Source organism: Juglans microcarpa x Juglans regia, chromosome 3D (assembly GCF_004785595.1).
Source record: "Juglans microcarpa x Juglans regia isolate MS1-56 chromosome 3D, Jm3101_v1.0, whole genome shotgun sequence".
Lineage (NCBI taxonomy): Eukaryota > Viridiplantae > Streptophyta > Magnoliopsida > Fagales > Juglandaceae > Juglans > Juglans microcarpa x Juglans regia.
The window spans coordinates 33472962-33484976 of record NC_054598.1 but is presented as its reverse complement, the minus strand read 5'-3'; the positions used below and the strand labels follow the sequence as shown (position 1 = coordinate 33484976).

Below are 12015 nucleotides of genomic sequence, written 5' to 3'. Positions count from 1 at the left end.
AACAAAATTGGCAGGGTAGAGGAGGTGGACCTAGATGAGGGTGAAATGGCATGGGGGGAGCATATGTGAGTTTGGGTTGCTGTAAATGTTCTTGAGCCATTACTACGAGGCATAAAAGTTCTTGAGCCATTACTACGAGGCATAAAAATTCTTGAGCTATTACTACGAGGCACAACAATCTCCATTAGTGTAGGCAAAACATGTTGGGTCCAATTCTCCTACAAAAAACTTCCAAACTTCTATTATGGATGTGCTCGCCTTGGCCATGCAGAGAAGGAATGCTTGTCATGGAAACAATCTGAAGGTGCTATCCCTCCTTACGGTGCATGGCTGAGAGCCTCTGGCTTTGGTGTTCGATGCATTGGATGGAAGATGAAGGAAAATATCCCAGTCACACACAAACCTTCTCTACGGCTTTCTTGATCCCGACGAAACAAGGTGGTAAAAATGTGATGGCCACAGCAAGAAGAGGGAACACATGGTGACTATATTGTCAACAGTGCCTATAGGCTGTTTCAATCTTTAAATCATAGTAGGCAATGTGGGAAATCTTCTAATGCTGCAATAATGAAAAGGTTATGGAAAGAAATTTGGAAGATGCAACTTCCCTCTAAGGGGAAAATATTTGCCTGGAAAGCTATCAAAGAGATCCTATCTACAAGGCATAATCTTAGGGAAAAAAGGTAATCCTGGGGGAGAATGTGTGTTCTGTGGTGCTGAAAGGGAAGATGTCTTGCATGCTCTCTGTAACTGCCCCTCTCTCAAAGATGTTTGGCTTAATCACTTTCCCAAGATGATCCATACCAAGAATGATGAACTGTTTCTTGATGTTGTCCTAAGAATCCCACAAGAAAGTTCCCAAGAAACTTTTGAGCTATTTTTTCTAATCTGTTGGAGTTGTTGGTAAAGAAAAAACATGAGGATCTTCGAAGAGAAATGTGTGAGTGCGGAGGCTACAATTTGTAGTGAGAAGCCATTTATCTACGACAATCCATCCACTGCCGCAAAAACTATATATCATTAATTTCATCTCCCATGGCTATTTGCGACAACCTCATATGCGCCGCAAATATTATTATGACGACTTTAAGTTGTCAAAAATGGTTGGTTTTTGCTACTGATCTTTAGTTTTGTGGCTTTCATATATATTCAGATTTCCGGCGACTATTATCGCTGCAATAGTCTTATGTATTTGCAACTAAAAAAATCTATCGCAACCTTTGTGTCCACTTAGTGGCCCCTATCCATCGAAGCCAAAATATATTTGAGGCGCTTTTTGGGACTTTTTGCCATTTTTTGCGGCAATTGAGATTGTCGCAAAAACCACTTTATTTTTTAAACATGACTACACTTGGTGCATGCAATGAATTTCATATTTTACTATCAATATTCTTTTAACTTAACCAGCATGGTGCATGGATGCCAGGTTAGAAGAAAGTAGCTAGGTAATTAATTAGGAGGAAAATGGACCTAATTTATGGGGCAAGCCTGGCCAGGACAATAAAATGTACTGAAAAAAGAAGAATCGACAAGCTATACATTGGGTTGGTAAGAAAACTACCTAGTTATAATATGTGATAAAATAACATAATGTAAAGGACTTGGTTATCTATATATACAAATATCTGACAAAAACTAAAATGAAAGATAACATCATGACATCATTTTAAACATTTCCATGGAACATCTAATAGAAATATTGAAGCCTAGTGACAGAAAAGAAAAGGAAGGCAGCATGAAGATTGAGATATAACACATGAAAATATATATATTGACTAGGACTAACTCACGATCATCTGCCATCATCCAATGGTTTCAAGACTTGAGTTCTCATGCTGACCTCATATCCAACAGTTGTACTAGTAGAAGAACATCCATCATCGACACCAATGCTGAAACAGTGTACTGCAGGTGTTGTGACACAATAGTCAGTCTCTTCTGTACAGAGATTAGCTTTTCCCAATTGATGCTTTTCCATATTTCTCAACCTGTCTAGCTCCATTGCCACTTCCTTCATTGTAGGCCTATCTTCCCCTCTAACACTTAAGCACCGTTTTGCAAGATTGGCAACTTCATCTATCTCATAAATATTACCATCACTTACAAGATGGACCTCAAGAATTTGATGTAAGCGATCCTCTTTTACCGCAGAACTAAAGTACATAGCTAGATTTCTATCACTTTCAGGTCCATCAAAAGAAAGTGCTTTCTTACCCGTCAATAACTCAGCCACAACAACACCAAAGCTGTAGACATCACTTTTTTCTGTAAGTTGACTACTATGAAAGTATTCTGGGTCTAAGTACCCCAAAGTTCCTTGTACCAAAGTAGTTAATTGTGTTTGATCAAGTGGGACCAATCTTGAAGTTCCAAAGTCGGAAACCTTTGCTGAATAATTATCATCTAAAAGTATATTGGCAGGTTTCACATCCCTATGTATAATTGGTATGGAAGCCGAGAAATGCATGTATGCAAGTGCTCCTGCAGTATCTGTTGCTATCTTCAAACGCTTTTCCCATGAAAGTGAGGATGATAGGACTTTATCATGAATGTGTTTCGAAAGAGTCCCATTCGTGATGAATTCATAAACTAGTAATGGCACTTCTGTTTCTAGACAACAACCTAATAGTTTAACCACATTTCTATGGTTAATTTGGGTAAGCACAATCACCTCATTAATAAATTGTTCAATTTGGCTCTGATCACAAAATTTTGATTTCTTAATGGCGACCAGTTTATTATCTGGTAAGACTTCTCTATAGACAGTTCCATAGCTTCCTTGGCCAAGGACTCTACTCTCATCATAATTGTTTGTAGCTTTTTCAAGTTCTTCTGCTCTAAAGACTTTGACTGTCTGCATGGAAGTTCTATCATTTGAGAGTTTTTGTTGTAGAAACAAGCCGCCATTTTGTTGAAAGAATTTCTCTTTCAGCTTGAAGAGTTTTCTTCTTTTTAATCCGCAATATAGTGAAGAACCTCCCACAAACAATACTATGAGGCCAATGCTGATAGCTGCACATGTTCAAACATGCATTGTGATCGAAGTTTTCTAGTTAACATGCTATTTTTGTTTTCACAAACGGTTTGAGAAATTTGTGAATCAATAAGCAAGTAACATATATATGTATTATATGAATACTAGCTCATTCAAGAATTCAGTTAAAGCATAGTTTGTGTCTATCACATAAGCATTATATACAGATACTCACAGACACACATAGAAATTTATGCATGCCAATTAGTTTAGAGAGCATATTATATAAATAAGTAATGCTAGTTGCAGTATGAGGATGTGAATGCCATACGTACTATTTTTAAAAAGAATGAAGCTCACTATTAAAAGATTAATATTAAATATAGTTTTATAGTGTGTAAATCTCACGTACTCCTTTTTAAAAAAGTGAAACTCTGTTAAAAAAATTATTTTTTTCATATGGGTTCATGATTTGTTGACTTTTTTTAAAGAGAGTACGGGAGGCCTATTCACCTAAGATTATACAAATCATTGTTTTTTTATAAAAAAAAAATGAGTTTTTTTCATGTGGATACCATATTTTATCTATTTTTAAAAAAATAAATGCACAAAACTTATAAATCCTAAATTAAATTGCATGAATCATTTCCTTCGATAAATATATATAAATATACACCACAGCTAAAGGTCGTCCTTCTTCCTAACAGGACGATGATATATATAACTTGCACGAGATTATCATTGCCACAAATAAAAATATATATATTGAATGGAAAATAATAGAGGTATTCACGACAAAGGCTGAAAGCAGGGTGAACATAATCTTGCCCTACCTTAAGAGAAATGATTGGCAGCCCGAAAATGGGTATCCAACATTTCTCTTGGAATAATTTTTTATTTTTAATGATATCGTAAATTTTTTATTTTTTTAAAAAATATTTATGATGATTAAAAATATATAAAAAAAAATATATATATATATATACACTGTTCGAAACATCCTTCGAGACAATTTTTTGTGGCTGTAGTGCCACTCCTAGCTTAATGATGCATGCATGAAACAGGGAAGGCCCACAGAGCACTGTGCCAGCAAAAGTATTGCAAAGAGTGAGAGATGAGCCATTCCTTTTGAAAAATCACGGATCTCTCTGTTCATGTCTCGAAATGAGCGTAGAATAGTAGGGCCCTTCCAGCTCATGTTGCCCAAGCAGGCCAATGGGCGATTATATCCCAAAAGTGGTTGGTGGTAGGTACAATCATTGTCGACCCAGAAGACCAAAGACGAAGAAGCTATGATTGAAGTTTAAAAATGATATTGAATTAATAAAACAATAAAAAAAAAAAAAACATTAAAGTTTACCACTCTTTCTTTCAAAGTTTTTCTCCCTCAAATTTACATAGGTATGCATTTCTACCCAATATTGCATATTCATCGCATCGCCAGTACATATATAGTTTACCTATATATATGTACATAGAGAGGCTGTCTTGACAAAGTGTCATTACAGCCACCAAAAAAGTGTTCTGAAGAAATGTCCCGAAGTGCATTTCATTTTTTTTTTTTTATGTATTTTTTAAATCATCATAAATATTTTTAAAATAAATAAAATATTCATAATATTATAATTAAAAAATAATTCCTTAAATACTAAATAAGAAAAAAAATGCTTCGAAATATACTTTCGGGACCAAACTTCGGGAGATTTAGCATTTCTGAAATATATATATATATATATATATATATATATATATACACATGTCTACCTACTTTACATTTAATATTATTTTTATTGGAATTTTAAATTCATTGACTTCAAACTATTAACATTTAATATGGCTTTTAATTTAATCAGTTGAGATTTTATCATGATATCAACCATAGATATATTAATCACTTTTATATATCATGAAATATATGATAAATACTAATTAGATGATAAGTAATATTGGATAATATATCGAAACAAAAAAGTGCGAACATGAAAAATCTCCAACCAAATAAAAGTTAAGCACTGTATAGATTGAATACATACCCTAGGAATTGATATATGAAAGATTAATTCAAGATAAGAGTTAGGTTTCTAATTAATATATCTTACAAAAGTAATTAGTTTGTAAACAGATCTAATAATGTACCATATGATCAATTTGTAAGATCATTTCTTTATATATAGACTAAGCATTTCCCTCCATTTAAATCAATTCAGTGAATTCACCCATTTGAGTGAACAAATTACCAAGCAAAAGAAGAAAAATATTATATTACAATTATAATTAGCTAGATACGTACCAATTAGTGCAATAATGATAATCTTGGCATGGCTGCCGCTGGCTTTAGGCCGACTGCAACCTGTTCCGTCTATCTTTCCATCGCCTTCGTATCCGTCGGGACAAGTACATGTGAAACTCCCTTCAATGTTGGTGCATTTCGCAGTAGCATTGCAAGCTGGTTTCCGAAGTTGGCACTCATTAATATCTGAAACACACGCAGTATGAATTCATGCCCAACAAATTTGAAAAAAAAATAAATAAATAACTGACTTGAGGTGCTATATTATTTCAATATATCTGTAATTACCTATATAATTTTTTATACATTTCTTTATAATTAGGAAACTGAAGAAAGCATATACTTATACATGATATATAGCATAATCAAAACCAAGATCACCATGCATATAATTATTTGAAACTCAAATCTGAACAAAAGTTTCATTCTATATAAAATTTGTTTAGTATTCCTTCAGATTTTGCAGAAGCTTTTGTTCGATGCATGTGCAACTCATACATACGTACCTTGGCAACCATGAGGGAGGTATGGGTTTCCGTCATAACCTTCTTTGCACTTGCAACGATACCCAGCGACCCCGTTTGGGGGATTATCACATGAGCTGTTCCCTCCACATACGGAATCTGGCTTGTTTTGAGCAGTTTCACACTTTTCATCACCGATTGCCCAGTCAAGAACCATTGGATAGGTCTCTTTCTCTCGCAGGCTTATAAGATAATCAGAGGAGAATTTGAACTTTTCTTCTCTAGTCACAAAAGCAAAGCTGCATGGATTGAATTCAGAGACATTTTTGTGATTGTGATAGCTACGAGCATCCAAAGTAAAGTTCTTCAGTCCCTTTGGGATTTCAACCTGGCAACACCCAATCCCAGTGCAAGATCCATTTTCGACATTTTGAGGACTTCGACATATAGACATGCAGCCTATGGAGAACGGGTAATTGTTTCGGAAAGCATTCAGGTAGGCGTAAGTGTCACAGCCGATGGTGAAGAACTTGTTTTTGGTGTTGGAAACTGTGAAAGCTGGGTAGTTGAGCCAGGGATCGTTGCTATACTGAAGCTCACCATTCTTGTAACACTCTTTGGCTATATACATCAAGATGTCAAGCTCGCCGTCCATGGAAATATTTGTGACAGTCAAATTTATACCGGCTATTAGTTCAGGAGGATGGCCAGACGAATCGTCACATCTCATGAGAAAATCATCATTTAGGGAGCAATTTTTAGTTGTACCAAATGGATATGGAACTCGAACATTTCCACACCGGTCCTGACAGTGAGGGCTCAGGGCTATTGGAAATTCTACGGCTGCAGCATCCATTTCCGACAATATCACAGCAACACATATCACTAATTCCAAGCACATCCTACGCAAACCCATTGTTTTTTTCAAGAAAATCTTCGCTTCTCAAAGTTTTTGTTTGGGTCTCTTGCAAGACTTCACATAGATGCTGGTCTTTTTATAAGCTAGGATGGAGGCATAAAGGAAAAATCCATAAAGAGTGGACCATATATATGTTAATATTTAGAGTTATGGAAAAAATTTTAGAATTTGAATTAATATTATTTTATGTTAGATGACGTGGAAGCAAGAGCGGAAATACTAAGGCCCCCAAGGAACTAGACTAATTACTAATTGTGAAAATCTCGATGTAGTCAAAGCCAAGCAGAGGCAGTCACCTTCCTCTCTCATTCTTCTGAGAACCATATATATATATATATATATATATATATATATATATATATATATATATATATATATATATATATATATATGTATATAATTTCCTTTAGGTCTAGCTAAGACCCCTATTAAATTTTAAATACGTAGTGGCAATTCACTATATAATTAATTAATTAGTACTGTATGTTCTCGATTCCGCACACCATAACTTTGTTATAGATTAAAACATTTCCTTATCTCTACATTAAAAAAGAAAAAAGAAAAAAGAAAAAAGAAAAAAGTAAAGAAAAACATGAGTACTGCATCGATCCCAGACTAGTATTTAGTGGTCCTGCTGATGATCACCATGATCACGATTAAGAAATACCAAAAGTGTTCAAGCTTATAATAAACTATTTATCTGTCACATGAATCTAATGAACACAACTCTAACCAAAATTTCCAGAGATCCACAGATTTTCAGCAACAAAAAAAAGCTAAACAATGAAAAGCTACTCAACAAACGTTCAATATATACCCTATTAGTCCTTCTGGGCGCAAGCGATGGTGCGTATCGATTGCATACCAATAGCCTACGTACAGAATTTTGTCAGAAATTAAAAAAAAAAAAAAGAGTAAAAAGAAAGAAAACGTAGAGAATAGGAAGAACGGAGGGAAAAAAAGGCAGCCCGCATTTAGATCTCCCAAATCTCTTGATCCTCAACACATTATCTCCCCCAAATTTCTTCCTCAACGCAGGCATCTCCCCCAAATTTCCTTTGCGCACGACGACGACAGGATGGCGGGGGTCTCCTCTGCGCGCGACAGCGATAGACTCCTTTGTGTTGACGGTCTCAGGTACTCCATCCCCTGTAAAAAAAAGGTACGTGAATATTATGATTTCATCTCTGTGCTCACGCAAAAGAGCATTCTTTTTTAAATCGAATGCTGCCATCTATGCATCTGAAATAATCTATTCTTGCCAAACTGGTTTGGTTCATACAATTTGTTGGTGGTTGCTCCAATGAAGCACCCCCATCCCGTGAGTGGATAATCCTTCAATGCATCTCTGAAACCTTCAACTTAAAAAATTGATTTGCAAAAAGCTTTTCTTGGCAGTGCCAGATATACAGGTGCCACAATAATCATTGTGGTTTCAATTTAGTTAGTATTTTCTTCAATGCTCAACATATATTCGTTTTGGCAAATCCGTCATAAAATTGGTCTGTGATCACGGTTGAAAATCTGGTTGAGAGGATCTTAAAAAAAAAAAAAAAAAAAGAAATTGTACAGAGGATTAAATAGTAGGTCTTCCTGTCAGTTATTAATCTGGAGTATCAACATCTTAAATTCCCAAGTAGCTTTGTTTTCTGTGGATCTTGGGCCTTTAAATTGTAATTAATAAACGGAGTACTAGATATGCTTTTGTGAGAGATCATCGGCTCTTTTGTTTAAAGTAAAGCACACCATCTAGTTGCGTGAAAGAGCTTCAATTGTGTAAAATGAGAGAAGCGGCACTTTTGGTGCCAGAAAATGGTTACAGCTAATCTGCAGTAGATTTATATACTTTTGTTCAGACAACTTAATGTCCAAGGCAAACCATTTGTTGGGTTGGGGTTAGACTAGACCCTTCCTGAGTTTGGTTCCTATTGATTCTTGTATGCTAGAAAGAACTTTACTATTGTACCAAATATTTTTCTTGAACAGGAAGGGATTGCTTATGTCCCTGGCAGAGAGTCAAAAGAATGTCTGTTGTAAAAATCCCTTTTGCTCAAATCGTGCTTCTTATGGCATTATTCCCTTTGACAAGAGTAGCTAACCTACTGATCAATGCATTTCCAATATGATCTTCTGAATCCAATGTTCCTTGGAGTCTTGTACCTCTTTAGGCCAACAACACATTCAAAAAAATGAATAGTCCAGCTTGCTTATGTGATGGTAAATGGGCTTGGTTGTTAGTAATGTTGATGGCTTTTTAAATTCAATAAATCTCCAGCTAAATGCTCTGAAACATGAAGTCAACTCAATGGAAATTTTTTCATGTAAAGTTTTGTCGTGGTGGGATTTAATATTTTATTTCTACTCTTTTCTTTTTCTTTTTTAATAAATTCTAGTACTTTTAGGGTTCTATAAGATACAGATTATTTTTCTACAAATTTAAATTTTCCAAGTGTAATTGGGATGACAGATTAGGATGACGAAGAGCATTTTTCAATTGTATATTATGCAGTCTTGCTTTTAAAATTAGTCCCTCTTCATCCATTTATTTTTTTTCTTTTCTACTAACCATTCCATGGACACTGAGTTGGAGCTTAGTATGTAGATAATGACTTAAAGTTTCTAAAATGTCTTGGCATATTTCAGTCAGCTGCATGATTATTTAGCTTGTGCCTCTTCCTTCTAGTTATCTGCAATATGCCTCAGTTGGCATGTGCAAGAATTTATTTGGGACTCAAGAGAGTGTTTCCGTTCAGGTTACATACCTCTTAATTAGTGCTTTTAAATTATATTGTGTTTTGTTCTTTTTATTCATAGGATCGCTTTTAAATCAACTATAATGCTTAAGAAGTGAGCAGATTTTCTTGTAAGATTTCTCAACTATATATATAATATGCCATTTTTTTATCTGTTGTTAGCCGCCCCAAAACACTACCGAAGTATTGGACTTTAGTGGAATCCAGATTGGCATGGCAGAGATCAAGACACAAGAAAGTGTAATGGTTTTTGTTCCACTTCGTCACTCTCTCTATTTGACTTTGTTACATGTGGATGAGTTTTTAACTATTATATTATATTCACAGATGCAACTTGGGGTGATGGATGGAACCCAGCCGGATAGCTTGTCTTGGACACAACTGTGGCTATAGTCGATGTACTTGGAGAAGTTGGTTGGATGGATGTATTATTTTAGGATGGATGGGAAGTTGTTAAAAACATGTTGATATATTGTCAGATGTAAATATATTCTTTTTGGGACTATTGATGTTAAATACTTCTTTTTGCATGGATGGGAAGTTGTTAAAAACATGTTGATATTTTTAGCTCTTTTTTATATTCTTTTACTTGGAATGTGTTGCAAGGGAAGTTTGTTGCTACTGAGTGCAGGAATTTTAAAAACATTTGTGGATAGTCTCTTTTTGCCATGCAATCTGCCATGATCATTCTATAACAGATTTTAGTACTTTGGAAATCATATTATTTCCAATTCGATGATCAACAACTTTATTGCTAGTAAATGACTGACCTGTGGGCCTAATGGACAACAATGTTTTTTCCAGAATTTTACAATGGATGCAAGTGATCCTGTCTTTGGTTAAGGAAAACCATAGTTGCTTATAAGTTATTCACATGCTACCCTCAGCCTGATACATGCCTTGATATTAGAGTACACATCAATACCATACTGCTTTTTAAATTTTGAAGCAAAATAAGTAAACAAAACTTCTTCAAAGTCTCACCCTCCCAAGCTTATGTCAAAAGTATGTGAAAATATCCTCATATGTCCAGCCTCAAATAATGTAATAGAGACCTGGGTGTCACAATGACCAATGTCAACAAATGCAACGTAAGTTGGTCCAGAGCTGGGGAAATCTGTTTTATAAATTCCAAAACTAAGTGCAATAGCAGTACAGTCATGCATCAATCTCAAAGGCTTTAACCCAGCAATTGTCGCAACATTCAAATATGAACATCTTTGCAAGTCCGTAAAGTATGATGAGATCCTGATTACACAATCTAAAATGGGCATTTCCAAACGTTTCTCTATTATCTCTTTCAAATGAGCAAAGAGCATTGCCAGAATCTGCACTGGCGTACAGGTATGGCTCTCACCCTGGTACGTTAAGTGAATCGAAATGCCCCATCCAGACCTTTAGAAGTTTCAAAAGGCAGCTTTTTTAGCTCGTTCTACACATCCACATCTGAGAATTTCCTGCCAATTAATCTTTTGACCTGAGATATTGTGGATTTCAGGTTCATCATTGCAGAAGCAGCACCAGCAGATCCCATAAACCGTTGCTTATCCCCACAACATACCACAGCCAGGGTTTCACGTTTCGATTCATCATTCAACAAAACATCAACACCCCTTTGATTCACCACGACAATAACACAGTTCTCATTTCCAATATCAAATCCCACCACACTCACTTCAACTGATTTGGTTTCAGCGCAAACCAAAAAAAGAAGTAACTTGATTAAGTCCGAATTCTCACTTTCCCCAACCAACTCAAGACTTTATACCTTGGATCTTTTCCACAAACCTTAACTTTCCCTACAACAATATTCAAAATTTAAACAAGAAAACATAATGGTGAGAATGCCCAAGCCCGTAAACCAATATCCAAAGAAATGTAAACTCACTCTACTTGAACCAAGGATATTTTCAGTGCAAATTAAAAATTAAAGGGTGTTAAAAATTATTATAGCCATTCAATCCGAAGCCAATCAATTAGCATACATCTAGTGACCTCCCAACTATTAAAGCCAAAACAAAAAGACACTGAAACTAAAAAATTTCTTCCCATTTTCGCAGCAACAGGGCAAAGTTCTATCTCACAAGCTAATCCGTAAAAATCCAATTTGAGTAGCAGCAAAGAACTTTGCCTGGTTAAGAAGGACAGATTACTTGATTCAGAGACTATTTTTCGACGAAAAATTCCACGAATTACCTAAATTCAAAACCTAACTTTTGAAAACTCTTAAATCAAAATATATCCACAACAAAAACTTAATCAACTGCATGATTATCTGCTATAGAGAGAGAGAGAGAGAGAGAGAGAGATACCAGTGGATGCAGCTGTGTTCACGGGGAAGAGCTGCAACGAAGGCACGCGAAGAAGATTAGGGCTTGGACCAAAAAATGGGGGTTAAACGAAAAATGGAAGCTTTTAGGTGGAAGAGAGAAGAAAATCGATACCTGAAGAGAAGCCACGCGGAGCAGAGGAGGCACGCGGAGAAGAGAGAAGTCACGCACGCGGAGGGGAAAAAATCAAAGAAGACAAATAAATTAGGAGGCAATCCAATAATATTAGAATAGAAATTAGAAATGCTTCAGAAATTATATATACAGGTAATATTTAGATATATT

The 12015-nt window shown here is 35.4% G+C and overlaps 1 protein-coding gene and 1 long non-coding RNA gene across 2 annotated transcripts; one reads left to right on the top strand and one right to left on the bottom strand.

Moving 5' to 3' along the window:
* Window positions 1–1641: 1641 nt before the first annotated feature.
* Window positions 1642–6798, bottom strand: LOC121255846 (wall-associated receptor kinase 2-like). The gene is made up of 3 exons (XM_041156380.1): window positions 5771–6798; window positions 5265–5450; window positions 1642–3012 (listed from the first exon to the last, which is right to left on the bottom strand). The coding sequence occupies exons 1-3, from the start codon at window positions 6642–6644 to the stop codon at window positions 1793–1795; spliced, it is 2280 nt and encodes a 759-aa protein (XP_041012314.1). The 5' UTR covers window positions 6645–6798; the 3' UTR covers window positions 1642–1792.
* Window positions 6799–9332: 2534 nt separating this feature from the next.
* Window positions 9333–9751, top strand: LOC121255850. Its single transcript, XR_005938864.1, has 3 exons — window positions 9333–9400; window positions 9563–9640; window positions 9728–9751. It is a non-coding gene; the product is annotated as an uncharacterized LOC121255850 (long non-coding RNA).
* Window positions 9752–12015: the final 2264 nt, after the last annotated feature.

What these genes read in the sequence shown, in the direction of transcription:
- LOC121255846 (XM_041156380.1), bottom strand. Translation starts at nt 6,644, where the DNA reads ATGGGTTTGCGTAGGATGTGCTTGGAATTAGTGATATGTGTTGCTGTG. An exon ending in CCTCCCTCATGGTTGCCAAG is followed by an intron (nt 5,451 to 5,770) that starts GTACGTATGTAT and finishes CGTGTGTTTCAG; the next exon opens with ATATTAATGAGTGCCAACTT. An exon ending in TATCATTATTGCACTAATTG is followed by an intron (nt 3,013 to 5,264) that starts GTACGTATCTAG and finishes GAACATGTGCAG; the next exon opens with CTATCAGCATTGGCCTCATA.